The 24,355-nt window shown below is 47.4% G+C and overlaps 2 protein-coding genes and 2 non-coding genes across 5 annotated transcripts in view; 1 reads left to right on the top strand and 3 right to left on the bottom strand.

The window, feature by feature from the left end:
* The window catches only part of SF3B3 (splicing factor 3b subunit 3), a 29,038-nt gene extending 19,082 nt beyond the window's left edge, over positions 1–9,956 (bottom strand). The window contains exons 1-11 of the mRNA XM_036390259.2: positions 9,867–9,956; positions 9,109–9,221; positions 8,383–8,709; positions 7,112–7,284; positions 6,605–6,746; positions 5,549–5,661; positions 4,706–4,843; positions 3,440–3,543; positions 2,074–2,239; positions 1,537–1,632; positions 941–1,013 (exon numbers count right to left, since the gene is read on the bottom strand). Of these exons, the coding sequence (XP_036246152.1) occupies positions 941–1,013; positions 1,537–1,632; positions 2,074–2,239; positions 3,440–3,543; positions 4,706–4,843; positions 5,549–5,661; positions 6,605–6,746; positions 7,112–7,284; positions 8,383–8,709; positions 9,109–9,178 (1,402 nt within the window). The 5' untranslated portion in view covers positions 9,179–9,221; positions 9,867–9,956. The remainder of the gene's footprint in view (positions 1–940; positions 1,014–1,536; positions 1,633–2,073; positions 2,240–3,439; positions 3,544–4,705; positions 4,844–5,548; positions 5,662–6,604; positions 6,747–7,111; positions 7,285–8,382; positions 8,710–9,108; positions 9,222–9,866) is intronic.
* LOC118691483 (small nucleolar RNA SNORD111) lies at positions 5,309–5,388 on the bottom strand. The gene has a single exon (XR_004981011.1). It is a non-coding gene; the product is annotated as a small nucleolar RNA SNORD111 (small nucleolar RNA).
* Positions 7,980–8,061, bottom strand: LOC118691479 (small nucleolar RNA SNORD111). Its single transcript, XR_004981008.1, has one exon. It is a non-coding gene; the product is annotated as a small nucleolar RNA SNORD111 (small nucleolar RNA).
* Positions 9,957–10,238: 282 nt separating the features above from the next.
* On the top strand, positions 10,239–24,255 carry COG4 (component of oligomeric golgi complex 4). Of its 2 annotated transcripts, XM_036390404.2 has the most exons (19): positions 10,240–10,386; positions 10,838–10,920; positions 11,581–11,695; positions 12,568–12,742; positions 13,344–13,537; positions 13,945–14,050; positions 15,122–15,279; positions 15,781–15,839; positions 17,284–17,417; positions 17,930–18,048; positions 18,390–18,556; positions 19,195–19,360; positions 19,649–19,711; positions 20,161–20,277; positions 21,870–21,962; positions 22,309–22,392; positions 22,697–22,798; positions 23,192–23,320; positions 23,531–24,255. In XM_036390404.2, the coding sequence occupies exons 1-19, from the start codon at positions 10,243–10,245 to the stop codon at positions 23,663–23,665; spliced, it is 2,343 nt and encodes a 780-aa protein (XP_036246297.1). In that variant the 5' UTR covers positions 10,240–10,242; the 3' UTR covers positions 23,666–24,255. The 2 variants fall into 2 exon arrangements, with proteins under 2 accessions (XP_036246298.1, XP_036246297.1); XM_036390405.2 differs by lacking the exon at positions 22,697–22,798 and having other exon boundaries at positions 10,239–10,386.
* Positions 24,256–24,355: the final 100 nt, after the last annotated feature.

Here is a 24,355-nt window from a genome sequence, read left to right as displayed (position 1 = left end):
GTATCATGTCACCATAGCAGGCTAAAGCCTCTATTGCAGCAATCTGGCCTTTCTAGATCACCTGTATAAACCTAGGGAAGCCTTTGTGAGAGTTATACAAAGCACTGCTTGGGAAATAATTCCTGACACTGCCAGCACCCAGAACGGATTCTCTACAAGCTTTTTAGGTGTTTCTGTGCAATTCTGCTCTCATCACAAAGAGAAAGGCAGAAGGTACTACATTTCCTCTTGTACATTAGTAATAGCAAGGCTATTATTTCAGATCATGAAATTTAAGAAAACCCCAACGACCAACCAAACCCCCAATCCAGTATATTCTGCCAACCTGAAATCTTAATCTGTCTAGAATCACAAACTTTTTACACGCTGCTGGCTTTTGAATAGAGAGTATGTCCTAGTCCAGAGTGTTTATTTCACTGATATGCACAGAAGGAAGTAATAAAATGCAAACACTGTTGCCGATTTATCATCTTTGTTCCATAATTTGTATCCCACTCTCTCACAAAGAGCCGATTACTGCAGTTGTCAACACACACATGAAGAATAGTGAGTACAGTCCAACAACAAGAATAGCTGTTGCCTGCTGATGTTTGAGCAAGAACTTATGGGCAAAAACTTATGGGAAACAGGAACACATGAGAAGTTCAGCAGCTTCAGGCTGCAAATGTACAGCTGACACAGCATAGTGGGTGATGGAGGCAGCTGCAGGCAGCTGCTTCTTTGTCAAAAGGAAGTGTGACAATACAAGGGGACCAGAGGGTGGGTGGCTTTTTAAGATAAGCAGGTGGCTGCTGACTCAAACCACAATTTCTGACGATGGCACACAAGCATCACGCAGCACCATTCCTCTCTCCTTGAACAGAAAACCAGAAAACAACAACAAACAAAACACACACAAAATCATCATGACCTCCCTGTGCTTCAGGAAAATACTGCATACCTTCAACATGTCTCCTCACAGTCCATACAGCATTGGGGTTACCAGGCAGCTCTGACACAGCCATTTCAGATACCTAAGAGTAAACAGGAAGAAGGTTCTTTTGCAAACAGATGTTTAGACTTTACTAGAGTAAGCAATCAAGCCACGAGCAGTTTTTAAGCTTTCCCACAACTGGGCAGAAAAACTAACAATTCCCAATTCTGATGCTCTCAGCCTGTGCCAGATCTGCCACAGGGCAAAATATGGTCAGCAATGATATGGTAACATTATTGCTGTGGATGATCAGCTTCAAAACAAGGTCATCCACCCCCAGCAGAGAGCAGCAGCAGCAGCTGGCAGGCACCAGGAATGTTCCAGCTCAATACACTCAAGTATTAGAAGAAACAAAATGCAGGTTTTGTTGAAGTCAAATAAACAAAAAGCTTTTGAGACTGTAAGAATAAACAACACAACCCTTCTATTCCTCAAGAAGCAAGAGAAAGTAGCTCTCCAGATTAGAGCAAAAGAAGAATCCTCTCATTTCAGCAACTTTGTTTCAAGGATTTCCTCACACTGCCCTCATCTCTCAGATTTTTTTTAAGTGCTGGATGTCTTACCTCAAGTCCATGTCTTAAAACCCTCAGGGATGACCTGGGCCCCCGACCACAAGCCACATACAACTGGGGTGTGTCTTCATTGGCCAAATCTGCTATCTGTGTGGAGAAAAAGTGTCAAAACAACATTCATGAAATGAGAAAATAAAACTATACATATATATATATATATATATGTCACACTACTGCTTCAAGAATGTTTTTTTAAACACCAAAAGCTCTGGAGATGCCATGGGGTGTTCCAGCTGCTGCCCTGAGTGTTAATTTTTACCGAAACTCTTTGCAAACAGCTGGTCTGATGGTCAACAGAGAAGCATCACAGAATCACTGGCTGACACCCGGTCTTCAGATATATATTTACTGTCACAGGATTCAAATCTACCAGGCCAGGTACCAATCTCAGGCAGCTGTCCGAGAACCCTGCAGAATTGCCTCTCTATGAGTCTTTACCTGGAGCAGTATTTCTGGAAACCTGGAATAGCTTAGCTGGTGACTCCACTCACACATGTGGTAGACAGGAATTTGCTGATGACAACATACCTGACAACACAGAATAGGAGACAAACTGTCCAACTCATCCACCAGCACCAGGTTCTTCAGAGGTCGAGGCTGGAAAAAGAATGTGTCTCCTTCCTCAAGAGGCATGGCAGAGGAAAACTCTGGCTCCTCATCATCATCCCCCAGGTGAGCTATCTGGTACAGGTAACTTGAGACAGAAAAAAGTGCGTCAGCATCTTCAGAGCAAGGCTCATGTAGCCTTCTTTAAGTAAAGCTTGACCAGATATTCAGGTAGTGGGGAAGAAAGAAATCCAACCCTACATTATTCAGTTATTAATATTTGGCTTTAAGGATGTCTTCTGGGTTACAAAATATTTAAAAAAAAATCAGAAGCTTGCAAAGAAAAAAACTCCAAAACCCAGGAACAAGAAACCCCCCCACAACCTCCCAGCTTCAGGCCTTCACATTTGCAGCTGTCACTGGCAAGGTATCCCAGAGTTTCAGTATTTTGTTTACCCTTGAGCCTTTTAGATATTCTTGTGTTTAAGCCAAAGCAGCAACTGACAGCTGAGCCAAAAGCAAGGCCAATGGCTAGGACTTCATCTCCACATTTGTCTGTTTTATTGGAATACTCTCACCTTCTAAATCATACTGTTTTAACCACATTCCCTATTCCAATTTATGAGGCCAAATAACACAACGAATAAAATTTCAGAGAAGAAAAAAAAAAAAAAAAACAACAAAAAAATCCCACAGAAAGATAGACTGAGTTACTTCCTGGTTTCAATAAAGCTCGAATATGGCTTCCTCAATTCAGATTCAGTCCAGCAAACTGGCTGGGGCTCCCTCAGGTGGCTGACTGCAGATACAGTCAGGAAAATCTCCATTACTGTGAATCCTTCCCTCAGACACAGTTTAGCTCATCTTCAAAGGTGTGCATGATCGTTTAGAGTATTTAGAAGTCCAAACATGAATTAAGAGAAAGCCCTCAAGTATACATCTAGTAAGAAAAGGAACACAACTACTAATAAGAAATCCTATTTACTTCTGAGTGGGCCATACACATAAAAATTCAAAACTATCAAACTAATTGAAAAGATATTTCATCTGGTATGTGATGAACCCTACATAAACAGCAAGTGCTCAATTTTTCCAAAATCTGCTGCAACAGCAAGTAACCTTTTGTTCTCTGCACTTCATCATCTAATCTTAGTTCAAACAAGAAAATTCCCCCATTCATAGTCTAATCCAACTGTTCTTCTCAAGCCCTCTGAACAAAGCACCAAGTTACCCATTAAATCAGAGGTGTTGTCTTTCTATGCACAGTAAGTTCAAGGGTCAGTCTGCAGGCCTGAACAGAGCCACTCTGCTTCAGGGGAAAAACACTGACATAAAATTGTTTACTCACTGGTTTCCAAATTCAGATGCCACAAAGAGAAATCCTGTTTTCAGCACACACATGGCAGCAGCAACAGGAACAGTGTCAAAGTACTTCAGTCGAATCTCTGTTACCTGACAGCAGATGAAGATGTGAATATGATGCTAAAGTACTGGAGCTCCATGTGTGATTTAATAACAAACATCTGCCTAGCTATCTTCTCCAAAGAAATGAACAAGGCCAGGCTTAACACATGAGTAGTTTGGGGCACCAGGTTATAAATCACAAAATCCAAGAGACGATTTGAACACACAAGCCAGGCTGCCTGTTTTATTCCAAGACTTTCTGCCTTTTGTAACACTGAGTCAATTTGGAAAACAAAAGCTGTAAAAATAGCAAGGTGCCTAAGAGAAAAGAATTTTGCCTCACTGAACACCACCAATTCTCCAGCATTAGAAAAACAACTGTCCTGAGCAAATTTCTAAATTTGATATGGTCACAACAGCTGTTGGTAAAACATCCAAGAACAATCTTCAGGCACTTGAACATCACAGAATCACAGAGTATTCTGAGCTGGAAGGAACCAACAAGGATTATCAAGGCCAGCTCCTGGCTCTGCAGAGAGCAACCCCAAGAAATCACACCATGTGTCTGAGTTCATTGTCCAAACACTCCTTGAACTCTGGCAGGCTTGGTGCCTGCTACACAATCATCCCCTGTACCAAGTATGACATGGTTAGATGGAGAAACTAACATTCAACATTTACTCAAAAAACCCAACTAATCACACTGCAGCAGAGAACTTTTCAGAGAATACTAAAACAAGCAGCAGCAAGCCACTGCAAGCCTGTTATTTCAACTCACAGACCAGCTGTGCCAAGCTAACTACCTCATCTTGCAAAAATATTGATTGCAGCATGTAAACACCCAATTAAGGGACTAGAGGGTACTTGCTGAAATCCAGGGAAGCTAAGTTCCACAGAATAAGTTACTGAAATACTCTCCAGGAGGTTCACGAACCACAGTTTATATTCTTTTAAAAAAAGACCACCTCTAGAACATTTTAAGTATGATCAAATGACTGCAGTTTAATCCTCATAGGATTTTGCAAACCTTGCACCATGTCTCTTTATGAATAATACCCACAGTGGTGACCATTGTTAACTCTTTTACAAATCACATAAAGCACGTTCCCTTACACAGTTAAAATCACAACAGTAAAAATGTATCACCTTAGAGAATGTAATGACTAAGAACTCCTCTTAATTAATGCTTCTGCATTCATGTGATGCTTACCATGTCTTCATCAGTCTCCAAAGTAATTTTGAAGATGTCTCCCTGCTCTGTCTGGGCCAGGAAGAAGAACATGGATTTGGTCTTATGTGTAGCAGAGCAGACAAAGATCATACCCCTCTCTGGATCATCCAAGTCATTCTGTCAGGAAAGACAGTGGAGGTCATTGGTGGAATTACCTGACAAGCACAGAGGTGATTTCACTGACTGAAGTATTTCCATTTCACAGGTGCCTTAAGAGCTCACAGTATGTAAGAAGGTTTTTAACACAAAGCACATCCCTTTGTTACACCTGTAGTCACCCTTGGTACATCTCTGCCCCAGAAGGAAATACAGCTGTGAGACATTGTGATTAAGCATCATCCCTCATCTGTTTTACTTTCCTCTCCAGGCAACTCTCACATATCAAAGCCAAAAACACAGGAAAGGGCTGTAGCCCACACATAGCTGGTTTTGAGCACCTTGGCAGGTGTTCAAAGTACTGCATTCCTAATACCAAAGGGAGAGGAAGCAGCCTGAGATGCAACAGAGCAGCTGTTGAATTCACCTGCAGCTACAACTGCCACTGTTCAGCATCTCAAGTAATTCTATCTTGCACTGACAGTGCTGCCTGATCAGAGTCTTTGGAGTATCTCCAGTATAAATCTCAGAGAAGAGACATGAAGCACACTCATCACTTCAGGCTATGCCCACCTCCATCCTCCCTCTCAGATAACACACGGCCAGTGAGGCAGATAAGCCAACATGTTTTTAACTCCTTTTTTTTTTTTTTACTTTAAAACCTTTCTGGTGCCCTTAACCTTGAAAGGCAAATTCCAAGCATTCATTATCTTAAAAAATTCTCACCCGTCTCCTGGGAATTGGGCATCTGATATCAGGCTGGTCACCAAAGTTTTTGTAAGTAATATAGTTTTCAGAACAGATCAGCACCCCGCTGGGGCCATCAGAACCACCAGGAACTGAAAGAAAATTATTAGGAGAAAAGCCTTTACCATAGATCTGACTGGTTGTCTGCAGAACATTTGGTTTTCTTTAAAGCAACATCATTTCCAACACTCTCCATTACCCTGCATATATGAATCTGCTCTTATTGAAAAGACAAAAGACTGAGTACAGATGCATGTGCCACCATGAGAACAGGGCAGATGGAATCAGGGGATCTGGAAGGATGCAGTTTCTGACAAATTGCTTAGGTTTTATCCTTCCTGGTTTATTATTGTCTAGAAAGCCGTGACACACCCAAAATACCACACTAGCAACTTGCCAGTTAAACACAACCCTTGGGTTTCTGGCATGTTTGCTTCTAGAAAAATCGTCAGATGGATGAACATCTTTAGTGAACAGAACCATTTCTAAAATCATACTTTGTGATCTCAGTGTAACAAATCACATTGCCAAACAGATTCAGCACAATACTTGGTGTCTGTCTCACAGCTGCCTACAGCAGATGCAACAGGGCAAGCATACGAAGATGCTCTCTCAGCTCAGCACCTTTTGTGCTTGGAGAGGAACCTGCAGCAGTTTCCCTGGTTGAAGGTGTTGTATTGGCTTTGCATCCAACCCCTCCAAGTGGGCTTTTAGTCCATGGATTGATCTACTGCCTTCAGCAGAGGGAATCCCATTAAAGAGAGTAAAACAGCATCTACACATTAACCAAGTCCTTTTGCACTGCTGCCAGCTAATTACAGGAGCACTCTGAAACAGCAGCTGCTCCTATGAATACTTGTGCATTTCCATGTGAACCACCCCTCATTACCTGACTGCAAGGTTAATTAATTAATTTATACTAATGGCTCAGACTACAACTGAAACAACTCCTAAGATGTAAAGAGTATTGACAGTGTTTTCCTGGGGAATGGGAACCAAGCAGACCCATACAAAAAATAACTCTGTGGGTGGTACCTGTTATGAGGAAGTTGCCATGCTCTTCCAGGGGCTCACTGTATTTCCTGACAACATGGTTCAAACCCAAGTCCAGTTCATAAAATGTCAATGTCTGCTGTGTGTTGGCTGCAGCTTCACCTGTTGGATCGTTGTCTGCTTCCTAAAACAGAACACATCAAGGTGTCTTTGAAAAAAAGGATTAAAAGGAGGAGCAAAGCTGATGCATTGGGAAACAGTTTTGAGTAGCAACAGAATGGGGGCAAAAAGACTTGCTAGAAGCTGCACAAGAGAAGTTCAGACCAAGAAAACAGGCATATTTTCAGTTGAAAAGCAAAAAGCACCAATCACCAAGACAGAAGAGACTTGCCCATTCTGGCTGAGGGCAAGACAAAAAGCCAGTAAGCCTGTAAAAAATGACAACTGTCCCAGACAGCAAAAGCAGCCAATGCTCCCCAGTGACAGATGAAGAACAGAATAGGACAACAAAGGTCAAAATACAGCAAAGGGAGATGAAGTTCTTCTCACCTCATAATCCATTTCCAGACAAGCAAACATTGGGTTTTCAAACCCCACATCAACTCCCACCACGTGGTAGACCAAGGTATTGGCCTTGTGGGCTTCCAGTGGGGAGGAGATGGTGAGTCGAGCAGCAGCATCTCTGTTCAGGATATACACCAGCTTCTGCTTCTCAATGGCACCTGCAGGAAAGGACAACAGCACGTGAAGCCCATTACTTGATAATCAAATCTCACCATACCTGCAGCCCAAAATGAGCTGTAACGTGGAAAGAGAACATCAGCATTACTTCAGCTGAAGTTCACCACTGGTGTTTATCTCTGTGCCGCCAATTAACCTCAAATGTCTCATTGTAAATCTTTCAGATTGCAAGCACAAAATGACAACTTCAGCCCTTTAAAGCCAAAGCCCGATCCTTTGAGCTACATTCACCTGGCCCTATATTCCATCTACAATGGCTTGAGGCAGATCTACTCACTTTTTACCACACAAGAGATGACAGACTGCAAGGAAACAAAGACAAATGGAGAGAAGCATCCAGATGTTCTGCTCTTTAAAGCCAGCTGGTATGACAACTTTTCCACAGAAATATTTTAACTAAGAAAATGTATCCTTGCCTGACACACAGCATCCACAACCCAAAACCACCACTCAAATATCAACATGAACGGCACAACTGTAATTGTGCTACTTTTTCACCCAGGAAAACCAGACATGTCAGAAAATAAATTATATTATTGCTATTCCCAGCTTAAAGACATACTTGGTAAACTACCATCAGCACTGCAAGGGCTGCCTTCAGCAAAATGAGAAAGCTCCATACACCTTGTGCTAAATCTTAGCAAAAAAACTCTCTCAAAGTGTCCTTCTACCTGTAAAGCCTGATCAGAAATGCATCTGGCTGTCTCCATGAGACATCTCAGAGAAGAGACATGAACTCAGAACATCATTTCAGGCCATGGGAACTGACTGGCTACACTGTAGCACTGACACCTGCAATCCCATTCTCTCTCCTACACACCACACCTCAGGGCTCTGCGCATTGCTAAGCAAACTGGTCTCTTTCCAACTTGTTGTGGTTCAGCATTACAATTTATTTGTGCAATTCCACCAGCATCAAGGAACAATTCTGAATGCCTGCATTCTCCTTGACACAGCTCACAGCCTAAAACAATTATAATTATAATTCCAATTACACCTGGCAGAAACTTGCTCCAAAATAAACATCCACAAGACAGAAGATAAAAACATTAAGAACACGAGCTGACAGAGAGACTTACTGATCATGACAGCACGGCCCTTTGGGTCCACAGCCAGGTACTGGCCTGGAACGATCCTGCGACAGCCACTCTTGCCAAAGGTTTCCTGGTGGATCTTCTCGAAGACGTTCTTGGAGGGCTGGTACTCCAGGATGACGATGCGCCCTGAGTCGCTGCCCACCACGATGTAGTCCTTGGTGCCCCCTGTCAGCCTGAAGGCCATGAGGGAGCGGATGACCCCAAACACCTCCACGGTCAGCAGCGTGTGAACCTTCCCTGTGTTGGGATCAGGGCGCAGTAACTCCAGGATCTTGCCCCGGGAAACAACAATTTCTTGTTGTTTGGTTCCTGAAGAACCCAAAACACGAGCACAAGTCAGCAACAGAACGCACAACATACAACTTCAACAAGTGCTACAAGGAAAGAAGGGTGAACTTCCAAATGCGAATTTTAGGACTACCATGGAGAAACTCAAAGAAACTTATTCACCACATTATGTACCACCGTTGTCTGAACATCTTTTAACACATCAGAAAATTGGTCAGGATATTAAACTACATCTATAGATAAATTAGATTGATAAATGATCAAGCCAAATTTCCCTCAATCTATCCACAAGCTATCACAGCTCAAGTAACACTCAAGAACAAATTATAATGTACCAGCAAAAAACCCCCAGAGGTACCAAAGCAAACTGGTACCCAAAAAAGCCTCAAGCCAAGTCATGCAGAGGAAGGAGAAAATTACCTGAGAAATTGCCATGGATAGCAAAGCTAATGCCTGTGGCACGCTGCAACGTCAGGTTGTACAGAAACATGTTGGCAACGGATTTGCTTCAGCTTATCGTAGCTCTGGTAATTCTGCAACAAGCAACGCAAAATAATAAACTTCTCAAAAGCAAAGCCTTTCATCCATCAGAGAGAACCGCTGGCCTCCCGTGTGTGCACGGATCACTACAGCAGAGTCCGACTGCCACTGCGCTATTTGCTATTTATTAGCGCAAAAGGCTCTCCCAAGGTGTCCCGGGTGCCGAACGCCAGCTGAACTCCTTACTGCCGGGCGGCTGAGCAGGACTGCCAGTAATTACTGCTAATTAGTCCCGGCTTTCGCTTTTCAGGAACCAAACACAATTAGGGAAGCCCTCCGGGATCCCCGCGCCGTTACACATCTCTGACGCCGCCGTTTCATTGAACACGAGTGCAGCCACCCGCAGCTGCCCAGGGCCGACTCCTCTCCCCGAGGCTGAGGCGGGAGGGAACCCCAGCACCAACCGGGCGCCCCGGCCCGGGGAAACCAGCCCTGAGCCTTGCCGAGGCCCCGGCAGGGCACGGAGCCGGCACCTCCCCGCGCTCTGCGGAACGCTCGCCCCGGGAACCGGCCACAGTTCACTGCCCGGCCGCCTTCACCCGGCCCAGGCCCCAAAGGGTCCGTGACGCTCCCCCTCCACAAACCAGGGGCCCGTCCCTGACGCGGAGCCGCCGCCGGGCGGGCAGAGCTGCGCTCACCGTGCGGATGGCGACGGATGCTGCTCCGGCCTAGGCGGGGGTGCCGCCGGCCTCCTCCGCCATCAGCGCTGCGCCTGCGCGCTGCCCTCCCGCGCCTTCTCCATGGGGCTTTCCACGTGTCCGGCGCGCGCGCGCGCCCTGTGGCGAGATAGGCTGCCCAATGCGGTGCCTGAATGATCGCGGCGCTATAGCAGCTGCCGCCTGCACCAAGAACCCCCCCAAGCAAACCCTCAGCGGACTCCTAGCATGGAGATCTGCAGGAGCGTCAGCTTCCCTCACCGCCGGGCGGAGCCGAGCAGCTCCAAGGCTCAGGCACCGCCTTTGACGGTCCCGCCGGGCCTCACCGCGGTATCGACCGCGTCAGCTGTGTGCCAAGATGGCGGCGGCCACGGCGCCAGGGCCGAAGGCGCCGGGGGAGAGCGGCGGCCCCGCCGCCTCCGCCCTGTCCATGGAGCGGATCCAGTCGCTGACCGATCTGGCGGACCTGGAGGCCGCCTACAGCCGGCTGTGTGAGGAGGAGGTGTGTGGGGCCGGGCATGGGAAGCAACGGGGCCCCGAAAAGCGGATACCTCGCTGTCGCTGTGCCCGTCATGGTCGCGTACTCTCTAGAGGTGTTTGATACGGACTTGCCCGCCCCTGGGTCGGTGTCGCCTCCGCGGATCCCTGAATCGCGAGCAGCCTGAAGATTCTGGGATCTCCTGCACTGGAAACTCAGCCAGGGGAGGAGTTTGTAGGATATCTGACTTAAAAGCGGTGTGATAAGGATTCCAAAACCGATGCTTTCAAATAGAAAAATCATAAAGATTTAGAGGATTAAAGAGAGCTTAGAAAATATTTACTTATCATATGAGCTCTTGGAAGCACGAATGCCTTGTGTCCTTGGCTTTGATGTAGCGTCTGTGATAAAATTGCTGGTCTGGAGGAGAGCTGAAGTCACACAACACCTCCTTCATTTTTTTATTTTTTTTCAGAAAGTCGTGCAGGAAGAGCTGGATGCCCTCCTGGAGCAGCAAAGCACTATAGAGAATAAGATGGTTGCCCTTCATCGCATGGGGTTAGTGTTCCAACCCCCTCCTTCTCTTTGCTGCATGGCCCAGATACTCCCGTCAGTGTTGTAGCAGAAGCACATCCATTCTCAGAAAATATCAGGCTTTAAATCAGTTTGTGGTAGTGAGCACGGGTTGGAGCCTTATCCCCAGTTCTTCCCAGCAGCACGGACAGCTCTGCCCTCACCCAGACTGACCCATTTTGGTGTAGGCTCAGGAGCTTTTTGAAAGTGTCATCTCAGAGGTTGCCAGGTTTCAGCATCAATTGTTGGATCAGGTGTCTTGTGCCAGGCTGTCTACAGGTGTGAACAAATATTATTGCCTTTCAGGGTGAACTTGTGCAGGCAGGCTGGCAAATCACCCTGAATAGCCTTGTGTCTAGCTCCAAGGAAAGGTTTACAGCCTTCACCTCCACTTCAGAAGTGGAGAATGTCCCAAGGGCCCAGTGGCTCATTCATGCCCTGTGGTAGCAAGGCACAGTTGGTCTGTGCAGCTTCTCCCAAAGCAGCCAGCCTGCTCCTTCCTCCTGCTTTGCTCCCAGAGGAAGGGAATGGAATGAGTGGCAGTATTGTGACAGGACCAGCTGTACCTGGAGAGACAGCCATGCTCCTTGCACAGCACCCAGGTGGTTCCTGTGTGCCTCTCACGCTCAGCCCTGTGTGTTTCAGCCCCAGCCTGCAGCTGATCGAGGGGGATGCCCAGCAGCTGGCAGGGATGGTCACCTTCACCTGCAACCTGGCTGAGAACGTCAGCAGCAAGGTCCGGCAGCTCGACCTCGCCAAGGTAGCTGGGCTGAGGGGGCTGGAACTTGTCAGCACTCTTGGCTGTGCAGGTCTCTAGGGTGCTTTCAGTACACCTTCCCCAGTGTCTTGTTCCTGCTTAGATGCAGGGCTGCTGTGTTTCTGTGTTCTGTGCTCACAGCACTCCAGATGTGCCCTGCCTTTGGTGGGCTGGAAGCTGCTGTGGTTTTGATTCTTTTTGTGTCTTTCTGGGCTCCTGGGTATTGCATGGTATAAGACTGCTAGAATGATAGAATGGTTTTGGCTGGAAGAGACCTTAAAGCTCCTCTTGTTTCCAACTCTCCTGCATCTGACATGGACACCTTTCACTAGACCAGGCTGCTCAGAGCCCCATCCAGCCTGGCCTTGAACACTTCCAGGGATGCTCCTCCATATATTGGCTGGTTCTCCAGCATCCCCTTCTGTCCATGCAGCTCCTGGTAGAATACCCTGAATAGGGTGACTAGAAATCTTGGCAGCTGCACAGTGCTGAGGACAGTGGAGATTGTCACCCGAGCCAGGTCAGGAATCTGGGCTGTTCTGTTCCTTGTCTGGGGACAGGCTGAGGGGTGTCAATGCCAGCACTTGGCACAAATTCTCAGATCAAACAGATAATGTGTGGTGTCCTCTCTGGTCTCTGCTGTTTGTTACAGAGAACTGTGGCCTCCAAGCTCAGCCTCAGTCTTGACATATGCTGTCCATCCTGTGGAGCCACTGGTCTTAGCACTTCTTAAGTAGTGTGGGATTTTTGCTTATGTAGTAGTTCTGCTGTATAGAGAAGTATTGCTGTCTGTTTTTCCCTTGTGCTGCCTTCTGAGAGCTCCCTCTCCCTGTCCATCCCACAGCTGGAAGCATCACTGGTTGCCTTTCTTTCAGAACCGGCTCTATCAGGCCATTCAGAGAGCTGATGACATCCTTGACCTGAAGTTCTGCATGGATGGAGTTCAGACAGCCCTGAGGAATGAAGACTATGAACAAGCAGCAGCTCACATCCATCGCTATCTGTCTCTGGACAAGTCAGTGATTGAGCTCAGTCGTCAGGGCAAGGAGGGTAAGCACTGTTTGTGAGGAGATGCTGAGGAGTCACCTTTCCAATGGATATCTAGAGGCTGCTCGTTTCCCATGGGTTGTCTCATCCCAACAGACAAAGCAGAAAATCTAATGCTGGCCAGAGACCTTAGTATTTTATAGATTGACTTAGTGGTGAAGGTTTTTGAACTGATATTGCACCAGAATTATCATTAATTGAAAAGAAAGCTCCTGGCTGGCACACAGCTGCAATAGTATTTCAGGTGCTAACTAAGCAAAGGACAAAATGTTCAGGCCACAAGAAGTGAGGAAGAAGGCTCTGTCAAGAATTTTTCTTGTGTCATGGTGTGCTACCAAGCAGAGCAACTGGAAATGAGGGAGTAAATTGCTAGATTCCTTAGAGGAAAATCCCAGTGGATGTGTTGTCATCCTTCATGCAAAATCACAACATTACATCACGCACCAACCTGTCCTTGCCTGTAGAGGAATTCCAGTGTGTCTTCTGCCTTCTCAGCTTTGGGCTGCACAGTGCTGGTGTCTCTCCTGGGGAATAAAAGTAGCCCTTGATACAGTATTAATATTGTGCTGTCACTTTTCTGTTTCTTTTCTGTCCTTTTGACCAGGGGGTATAATTGATGCCAACCTGAAACTCCTGCAGGAAGCAGAGCAGCGTCTGAAGACAATTGTTACAGAGAAATTTGACACAGCTATGAAGCAGGGAGACCTGCCCCAGGTGGAACGGTTCTTCAAGATCTTTCCTTTGCTAGGCTTACATGAAGAGGGGCTGAGCAAGTTCTCTGAGTACCTCTGCAAGCAGGTAACAGGCTCTGTGACACCCAGGGGAAAGCAAAACCCAGTCTCTGTCAACAGATGTTTGAAGGAGATTTTGGCGGTGGCTTGTTAACCTTAAAAAATAGCACTGGCCTTAGTTCATATCTCTCCCTGCATTTGTATGCTGGGATGGGCTTTCTGGTGTCTGTGTCTTGCTCTGTGCACTTACTTAAAAATTATCAAATGAGCCTGGAAAGAGAAGAGCAAGTTTCTGCCTTTCCTTGAGCCTTGAGTTTTCCACAAGAGAGGAAAGGATCTGCGTTCAAGGGAGGAGTAACAGCAATAGCTCTTGCATTGGGAAGGCAAATGAAAGCTCTCCAGGGCAAGGATAGAGGACATGTGGGTTGAAGAATACCTTTGGGTGTTCAGCTGACTGGTCCTGTTGCCATGCAGGTGGCCAACAAAGCAGAAGAGAACTTGCAGTTGGTGATGGGGACAGACATGAGTGACCGTCGAGCTGCTGTCATCTTTGCAGACACCCTGACACTCCTCTTTGAAGGTAATCTTCCTTTCCTCTTTCCTGATGATTGCAAATAGTCCATGATGAGACTGTCCATCAATTTAAATGCTTTCAATTTCAGCTCACAAAATGTCTCATTCTCCTTTGAGCTACAGGTGTCTCACTCAAGGGACAGGGACACAACTAGCAGGATTTATTCTAACCAGGAGAGGGCATCACAATAAGCAAGTTTTCCTGTGTACATCTTGTACAGGCACAAAGTGCATTTGCAAAGGATTTGTTGGCTTCCCCCAGGAATCAGACTCTTCCTGTTCTCTCCATCCTCAAAACAAATGTATATTCCCTGGAGGTTTCTTCAGACTTGGAGCTCTCCAGACAAACAAATCAGATCCCTTAGGGATGAGCAGCTGTTGGTGCCTCCAGGCCTGGCTCTTCAAGAAGCACCATGGGAACTTGAAAGCAGAGAAGGGAATATGAATGCTCTGTGGGAATGCCACAGACAGTACTTGAGATCCCATGGTGATTACCCACCTTCTCTGTGAAATCTGCTCTAGTTCCAGGCTACACCCCTGCCAAGTTACTCTCCCAGCCTGGCACCAGTAGAGCTTTCTTGCCAGTAGTGTTAAAAGCAGGGGGAGCATTGCTAACTTTTGGAGTAGAGTGTTTTTGATAAGAAGGCAATATTGTAGAGATACTTCCTTGTGGATGAGCTGTTCCTCCATAGAGTTCTTACCTTTGCTAATGCTTGCTCTCTGCAGCAAGTATGTGCCAAGAGGCATCCCTGGGCTGATTTTTCCCTGTAGCCTTGCAGGTGCTAAAAGCTGGGACTGCATTTGGGTGGCAGTTGTGCCCCCTTCCAGATTTAGCTTGTGTGGCTTCGTCCTGGGGAAGCTTCATACCTTGTATCTTGCTGGGCTGAAGGGCAGCCGGCACACAGGGCATGGCAGGAGTTCTCTTTAGGGACAGAGAGATGGCTTCTGCTCCAGGAGATTTGTACTCTATCTGTGGAGTGAATGATCCTTTTTTAGGTCAGGTCTGCTGACCTGTGGACCTGTGTAGCTCTGCTGTCCTCTGGGAACTGCTGGTTGAGTGTGTCTCCCCTCCCTGCAGGGATTGCTCGCATTGTGGAGACCCACCAGCCCATCGTGGAGACCTACTACGGGCCAGGGAGGCTCTACACCCTCATCAAGCACCTGCAGGTGGAGTGCGACCGGCAGGTGGAGAAGGTGGTGGACAAGTTCATCAAGGAGAGGGACTATCACAGGCAGGTGAGAGCAGTGTGAGGCTGCCTCATGCAGCCAGCTGTGCCCTCCATCCAGTGCTGTGCGGCTCCCACTGCCATAGAGGCAGCAGAGTTTGACCTTGTATATTGAGAGTATCCTTCCTTCACTCCTTATTTGCCCTGATAGCTGAAGGGGTTTAAGACTGTAACTGTGCTTTCTGATGCAGAGAAGGATTCATTTGGAGCATGGTAAATGTGCCCTGGGCACTCTTTGCTGTGTAGGTCTGCAGGGTGCTTTCAGTACACCTTCCCCACTGTCTTGTTCCTGCTTAGATGCAGGGCTGCTGTTACTGTGTCATGGTTACATACCTCAATGCCTCTGGTCAAGTCCCATCCCACCACCCCTGGAGGGATGAGCTCTGCCTTGGAGGAGGAGGAGGTGAACTTATGTGATTCCCTTCTCTGGCAGTGCTTCCTGCAAAGCATTCCTATTACCCTCAGAGAGTACAAATCATCAGCAAAGACTCCCTTTCTTTTGTGATTGCAGTTCCAGCAAGTCCAGAATAGCATGATGAGAAGTTCTTCTGCAGAGAAGATTGAACCAAGGTACAAAGAAAAAGTCTTTATGCTCTCTAACCTTTCACTCTTGAGTTGTTATTAACACTACTTAGCATTTAGATAACTCTCCCACTCTTCCAGAAGCTTTGTGGGTATTAATTTTAAAAATCCAATTGTTAGGTGCCCTTCACTGCCCTTCTGTAAAAGGAAGCTTCTGTAGTGGGGCTTTATTTTGCTTAGTCATTAATTCTAAGCCTTGGCTCTAAGCATTACTGGAGGGTTGTCAATATCACTGCACATGAAGGACTGAGATTTTAACTGCCTGTGCCCACTGCCCTTCCATGGCCAGAGTACAATCCTTGGAGTCCACAAAACAGAGCAGCTGTCTTGACGGATAATTTATGACAGAAACAGGAATAAATCTTTGGATCTTACTTTATCTATACTGCTGCTGCAGCAGCTCCATGCCATCAGTTTCTTGACAACAAACTGCAGTGCTTTCAATCTCCCTCTTTTTCTTCTCATTGTAAATATTTACATAACTCTTAAGCAAGGCCATTTGAAAGTGCACCCAGCCCTTCTGGGACTGCCTGACTTAGAAACATGTCTTGAAAGAAAGCAGGTTCCTCAAGGAAGATCTGTGAGCCTACATAATTAATATTTCAGCAGTAATATCTACTTACTATTTACTCTGAGTAACTCTGCATGCATCTCAGTTTTCTGATTTTTTTTTTATTTTTCATCTGTAAAATAAAGGTGGTGTTTCCTTCTCCCACTTGTGCACCATGAGGCTTCCAGCAGGATTTGTAAAATTCTTCCGTGCACACTGATGAAAAAGCTGATGTGTCAGTCTTTCTTTTTTTCAGTCATCTCTGATCTGAACACTGTGTTCTGCATTGTAACATGCTTTTTTTATCTCACATTTCCTGAGCTGTTGAGCTTAAACAGATTCTTCATCATCTGCAGAGAAACACATGAGTCTGTGCACAAAAACATACACATGGAGATGGCAGGGACCAGGCATTTCTAACACTGGCTACACAGGGCTCATGGAATTGTAGCAAAACTGAGGTAGGGAAGGACTAATGAAGACCTCTAGTCAAATCTCCCACTCAAAACAGGGATCATTTTGAAGTTACATCAGGTTGCTTTGAGTCTTGCAGTCCTTACCACTGTGATTTCAACATGGATGTCCTCAGATCTATGAGGACAAAGAGGGGGAGTGTTGCTAAATCTTGGAATAGAGTTTGTGAGAAAAAAACAATTGTAGAGATATCCCCCAAAATCTCCCCCAGGAGATATTTTGATTGTGTGTGTGTGCATGCTTTGCACATACCAGTTATTCTGCTGAGCTTTGCCACTCAACAACACAGATGGAAAGGGGCAGTACTGATCTCATAGTAAGGGAACAGAGAACACACTACTTAACTGAATTAAATTATTGCCTCTCCTTTTGTAGTCTTGCTGTCTTGATTCTTGCTATTTCTTCCAGGGAGCTTGACCCTATTTTAACAGAAGTCACTCTGATGAATGCCCGCAGTGAGCTCTACCTGAGGTTCATCAAGAGACGAATAATCGCTGATTTTGAGGTGGGAGATGCCATGGCCTCAGAGGAGGTAAAGCAAGGTAACACCTTGAGTACCAATACTCATAGGCTCTGCTTATCAAAGCCAGAAATGGAGATATACCTGAGTTAGTGGCAGAGCAGAGTGACACAGGGTCACACTTTGGGAGCGCTCTGTGCAAGATAATTGTGTAGCCTAGACTTTCCAAACCTGTTTTCAGCACTGGTTGTTCCCTCTAACAGGAAAACCAACATTAAGAATGATTGTAGAGTATAACAAAGTCCCCAAAGAGAGGAAGAGCCATTTTGTCACTGCAGGCACAAATCCTAAAGGTGGAGACCACAAAAAAAGGCTCAGGGTTTTGGTACTCTGTAGAGCTCTGGAAATCACTTTAGTCACCTGCAAAATCCAGCTCAGCAATTTCAGCTCTACAGTTGAGGCTTGTGATTTGTTCTAGGCTGGGCTTGGCAGGTGTGTGTCTGTTGGGTCCCATGAGACAAGCAGCAAGGGGACTTGGTGGAGCTGCCTCCTGGCCCTGGGTTCTTTCTCATTGGTCTCTCTTTTGTTCCACAGAGCATCAAAAATACCTGGACAAGCTCCTCAACAACTGTCTGCTGAGCTGCACCATGCAAGAGCTCATTGGCTACTACATCACCATGGAGGAATACTTCATGAGGGAGACCGTCAACAAGGTGGGGGAAAACCTCTTAGATGCTTTTCTGTGTGTGCTCCTCAGTCCTCTGGTGAGCATCCCAAGGGAGGGACATGCATACATGGCAAATCTGCAGTGGTTGGGAAAGTCTTTTGTTTCCCTTGGCCTTGAAAAGCAAGTGGTTGTTTCTGAACTTTGACTTCAGACATACCCCAGGTATCTTCCAGGTCCATGGGCTACTGCAGCCTAGTCTGAGTGGTGCCACCACACAGGGTGCAGTTCCACTCAGGGGGAAGGGGGCAGATGGGCAGTTTGGTCTCTCAGCACTGCTGGGGCAGTGTTGCTCAGTGAGCTCAGGGGCACTGAGAGCTTTCTTTGCAGGCTGTTGCCATGGACAGCTATGAGAAGGGCCAGCTCACCTCCAGCATGGTGGATGATGTGTTTTATATAGTGAAGAAGTGCATTGGGCGTGCTCTGTCCAGCTCCAGCATAGACTGTCTCTGTGCTATGATCAACCACTCCACCACCGAGCTGGAGTCTGACTTCAGGTAATGAAAACACACCAGGTTCATTGGAATGGGCCTCCACCTCACATTCTGCAAACAGTGGTTGCTGGCAGATGGTCTTCCTTCTGTTCTTTGCCTTTGAACCTCTGGCTTGTCATCTCCATGGAAGATCATTGTGGGAAGCAGTGGCAGATGTGGGAAGCTGGATCTGGGCATCTTTTCTCACAGTAGTGGTGACCCACCTGCAGGACAAATAGAGAAAAGAACCTGATGGCCCAAAACCCCTATGAGATGGAGTTGCTTTGTAACATGGGGGTACTACCCTGATTGAGGGTACATGATCACCCCTAGCTGTTCTCTGGGTTACTTGATAACTCAAACTTGGGTGAGAATGCAGAAATTGTCCTGCTATTTTTCATTCCATTGTGGGAGTGAGGAGCTGTGTCTGAAGACAGCAGGCAGCTGCAGGCAGGATGTTCAGGAAAGCTCAGAAACTGGTTGGCTATGTTTTTCGTTCAGCATTCTGATGCTGTCAGGAGATATTTGCCAGCATTTTTTTTCCCCTTTGAAGTTCCACTACCTTGTTCAGGTCAGATCTCAGACAGAATGCTGTCCCCAGGCACAGAGCATAATTTTCTTTTTGCTTGCTCTAAACCCTGGTGTGTTCTGCTTGCCTGTAGGGAGGTTCTGTACAACAAGCTGAAGCAGGGCTTCCCAGCCACGACCTTCCAGGACTTCCAGAGAGGGGTGACCAGTGCTGTGAACATCATGCACAGCAGCCTGCAGCAGGGCAAGTTCGACACCAAAGGCATTGAAAGCACGGACGAGGCCAAGCAGTCCTTTCTGGTGGGTTTGGTGGCTCTTCTAAAGATGATGAGGAAAACCATTAAACTGTCTTGAACTCTCTACTAGCTGAGGCTTCAGCACATGTGCTCTGTTGCTGGAGTTTAGCTTCATTCAGCTCAGTGAATCTGCAGTGCTTTGATCTCACAGTAGAAACTCTGATCCTTAAGTACTTGCATTTCAGTCTGTACTGTTAGGAGGGCATGGATTAAATGTGTGGATTTGGGGGTGAGGTGCTGGGAAATTCCATTTAACCCAGCTTGGGTTTGTTTTGGTTGTTTTTTTTTTCAGGTGACCTTAAACAATGTGGAAGTCTGCAGTGAAAACATCATGACCCTAAAGAAGACTTTGGAGGTGCAGTCTGTATTCTTTACTGGTTTTTCCTCAATCAAATTTGTAATATCCTCCCTTGGTGGTCAAGTAAACCATCTGGGCTTTGATATGCCTGAGGTCTTTGCCCTCCAGCCTTAGGGAAGGAATTTTAAGCTGGCAGAGTAATTTCCAGCTGATAGTAGCAGCCAGAAATACCAGTTTCTCCAGCCTGACTAACCTGGTGCAGGAATAGCCCATGCATCATGGAGAGTCTGCAGTTCTCTGATACTGGGCTAGACGGCCCCTGGCTTCTTTTCTTGCTGTCTTTTCTCCCCTCTGCTGGAGCCAGCAGCCTCTGCCTTTGCAGGAGCAAGAGCTGGGCTCCTGTCCTATCCCACACACTGGTGGGCAGCCAGAGCTCAGCAACACAAAGGAATAAAAACTGCCCAAGTTATTAATTTGCAGCTTGCTCATGGATCTCTTCCCTGCAGAGTGACTGCAGCAAACTACTTAGCCAAGGATTTGGGGGTGAGCAAGCACAGGCCAAGATTGAGAGCTGCCTCTCAGACATGGCTGCTGTCTCCAACAAATTCCGTGACCTGCTGCAGGTGAGTGTCTCTCCAAATTACTGCAGGCTTCCAACACTGGCTGCTGGTGTCTTCAGGGAGAACTCTGGCAGGAATCACTTCAGCCTAGGGCCAGGCCACATCTGACTCCAGGAGTGCTGGGTAGGGTGCAGGAGGGAGCAAATCAGTCAGCTTTGAGGCATGGAAACAGCCCCAGCCCATTTACACAACCACACCAGCTGGCAGCTGCATAAAAAGCACTGGAAGCAGCTGCAGAGCCAGAAGAAATGTTGCTTCATTTGTCTTCACTCAGCATGAGCTTGCAGTTGGTTCAGCATTTTCAGGAAAAGAAATATTAATAGCATTTCCATCTCCTCCATTCTCCCTCGTGGCACAGCACATTGTCAAGTTGTCCACAGCCTCACTAAGTAATGCTGAAGACAGGCTGTTGGTAGAGAAGAGCTGCCCTTTTCTCAGGTTTCTCCTTCTTTCCCAAATGCAAATAGCCCACAGCATGGAACAGAGGACTCTCTGGCTAAATCCAGTCTCCTGTGGCATCTTGGGGCCTGCTGTCCTAAAATGTCACTGGTCTCTGGCAAGGAGAGAAGCAGGAAGACCTAGTACCTCATGTGGAAAGAAACCAAGCAAAGGAGAATATTTTTAACTAGGTTTGCCTTTGTACTTCACAGAGGGGTCAGATTATTTTTCATTTGGCTTTGCAGTTCAGTGCAGGCAGATGCCTTCAGTTCAGCACTGCCAGCAAACCCTCTTGGGGACTGTGGTCAGTATTAAAACCAAAGAGCTTATCAGTAAGGAGTAAAACTCTCCAATCTGACTCTAGTGTGGTTTTAAAAGTGGCTGCAAAGCAATCAAGAGGCTGAGGAGGAAGCTCCTGTGCTGCCTGAGTCACACACACGCTGAATTTGCCTCAGAAAAGGACAATTGCCAGCAGGCCCTTCTCAGAAATGCCAGTTTTAGTTAAAATCTTCTATTAAATGCCAGTCAGAATCGGAACCAACACAGTTTCATACTGAGTGAGCTTTCGTGACACCTTGCTGAGCCAAAGAGGGGTGGCTTGGCAGGAGAGGCTTTAAGAGCTGTCATCACAGGGGACAGAACAGCTTTGCTGACAGCCTGCTGCTCAGGGGAGATGTGCTGGGGTTATGATTAATTCAGGGAACTAACTGTGGTTACAGCTTTTATCTTCCTTTTAGATTCTCCTACTGAGCTAAGCTGCAGTGGAGGTGGGAGTCATCAGTTGAGTTCAATCACAGTGCCCTGGCTGGTGCTGAGTGAAAAAAATGGAGTTTGCATTTTTACCTACCCCAGCCCAGGTGCCTCACTCCTGCCAGGAAATCTGCAGCTGTGTGGGATGGGGTGGGCAAGCACAAGCCCTTCAGACCACACTCCAAGTCAGCACAACAGCAGCTTCTAGGCCAACATCCTTCCTCCTCTTCTTGTCATGGTGTCCTCAGAGCCTTCTGGCACAGGAAGAGTGTGGGATCTGAGCCTTCTGGGTCCAGTTTCCTGTGCAAGTCTGTGGGCCAGTTTCCCAAGCTGGGAAGCAGCATCAAGACAGCCTGTTTGTAAGGATTTTGTGCCTCACTGTCCTTTCTTCTTGCTGTCTCACTCAGGAAGGTCTCAATGAGCTCAACAGCACAGCCATCAAACCCCAGGTGAAGCCATGGATCAACTTATTCCTCTCTGTCTCCCACAACATCGAGGAGGTGAGGCTCAGTATTCTCTGCTTCCAGCTGTACTTGAGCACTCTCTGTCTTCTGCTCAGCAGCACAGTTAGAGCAAACCTCTGTTTCCCTCCCCTCGGTTATCTGCTGTTTTCCTTGGCACAGAGCACCAGTAAAATACCCAGATCTTGCTCTGCAGCCGAGCCTGAAAAGGGACATTTGGCTACAGAGGAGCAGAAAGGATGAAGTGCTGCTCCAGGAGGGACCTCCCTTCCTGTCCTCTGGGCCATTGGCTGTGGTTTACTTCAGGCCACATAAACAATGTGGCCTGAAAATGCATGCCTTTCTGCATTTCTGTAAACAATGCCTTTCTGCATTTCACTGTCAGGAGGAGTTCAGTGACTATGAGGCCAATGATCCCTGGGTCCAGCAGTTCATCGTCAATCTGGAACAGCAGATGACAGAGTTCAAGGTGAGAGGAGGAGGTGGCAGCCTGCCAGGCTTTGGCCAGACTCCATGTGGCATCGTCCAGCTCCTCCCTTGCTTGACAAGCAGAGGTGTCCTCCAGTGCCTTGCAGGGCTCTTGGGGATCCAGTCACTCCCTTCTCCTGCAATTTTCAAAGCCTGCTTGCAGGCCCCATGTACCTGGATCACTTCTGTGCTGCTCCCCACTTGCCAAGCCTGCAAGTCCTTATTTGTAAGCTCTCCTAGCCTTGGGCTTTAGGGACCTCTGCTCAGTTTTTCCTGACAAGAATGACACAGGTTTCTGCTTCCAGGCTGGACTGTCTCCAGTGATTTATGATACTCTCACTGGTCTTATGACCAGTCTTATAGCTATTGAGCTGGAGAAAGTGCTGCTCAAATCTACCTTCAGCAGGGTAAGCAAAACACTCCTCTACCATGCAGTCTGTCTTGACTGCAAACCCTCAGTAAAGGATGGGGGAGGGCAGATGCAAATATTACCCTCTACCCTCAAATATTACCCTATAAGAAACTCTCCAACCACCAGTGACCAGCTCAGGGACACCTCTACATCAGCACCCACAGGGACAAAGTGGGTTTGGTGATGGGACTGAAAAGAGCTGGCACCAATAAGGGGACTGGGTTTTAAGTGGTTTATGTTTAGACCCACCTTAAACCTGCAATAAATGGTTTAACTGGGACCTGCCTGCTCAGAGACCTCCCCCTGCCTCCCTGTGATTTTAATTGGTGTCTTGGCAATACCCCATGGTCTGCCTGCAGAGTTAGCAGATCTCCCTCTGTGCCCACAGCTCGGTGGTCTGCAGTTTGACAAGGAGCTGAGGTCCCTCATAGCCTATCTCACCACAGTCACCACGTGGACCATCCGTGACAAGTTTGCCCGTCTTTCCCAAATGGCCACCATCCTCAACCTGGAAAGGGTGAGCTGCACTTGGTCTGCTTCTACTGGGGGACTGTGGGAACACCACTGCACCGCACGTGGCTTTACTCGGTTCATCCAGATATCATCACACCTACAGGGTGTGGAGAACCTGGAGAAGTTTCCCTGTGTCTGATGGTGCTTGAGTTCAAACTTACCTGTGAGGACAGTCAGTGCTGAGCCATCTCCTACAGCTCCCCTGTTTTCCCAGGTGACAGAGATTCTGGATTACTGGGGTCCAAACTCGGGTCCGCTCACGTGGCGCCTGACCCCGGCCGAGGTGCGGCAGGTGCTGGCTCTCCGCATCGACTTCCGCAGCGAGGATATCAAGCGGCTGCGCCTGTAGCTGCTCCGTGCTTGGATCAGTACCATGCTGGAGCTAAGGGCAGGAAGGCTGCAGTCCTGGAGCCTGCCCACATCCTGTCCTGGGGCTGGCTGTTTGATGGTGTGGGGAGGGGATGACGTCTGCCCTTCTGCTCGCATTCCTTGGAGCAAAGGGTTTTCCTGGGCTCGGCGAGAAGACCTGCCACCCTTCTGTGGGAGCAGAAACAAGGCACCAGAGGAATCTCTCATGCTGAGAGCAGGATGATGCTATTTCTGAGAACACAGGCCAGTGCCTGCTCCTGACTCCCTGTGCTCTCCTGCCCTGCAGGAGGCCACAGGCCAGGACAGGTGGGGTCTGGTGGGGCTCAAATATGGGTCTGCTGCTGCAGCTGTGTTCCCTCTGTGCCTGCAGTTTAAGGGTCAGCTACTGGAGTCACAAATGCTGAGCCCTGGCTCTCTCCTGGTGGTGATGGGAACTATTCTGTGGCAGGGAAAAGGAGTTATTTCCTTGGGAAGGTGCTTGGAAAATCACTAGAAAGCCTCTGAAGGAAGTGGGGCTGTGTCCCTGCTGGCTCTGTACAGCTACTCTGTAAATAAACCTCGCTTGGTTGAGTTGCAGTCTCCAGTGGTGTGTTCAGCTGTGGGCCTGGAGGGAGCTGGAGAGATGTGGGACAAGAGCTCTGCTCTGCTCCAGTTCTTCTCTTCTACTTTG

Source organism: Molothrus ater, chromosome 12, assembly GCF_012460135.2.
Source record: "Molothrus ater isolate BHLD 08-10-18 breed brown headed cowbird chromosome 12, BPBGC_Mater_1.1, whole genome shotgun sequence".
Lineage (NCBI taxonomy): Eukaryota > Metazoa > Chordata > Aves > Passeriformes > Icteridae > Molothrus > Molothrus ater.
The sequence above is the reverse complement of the archived record's forward strand: the minus strand, read 5'-3'. Positions and strand labels throughout refer to the sequence as shown.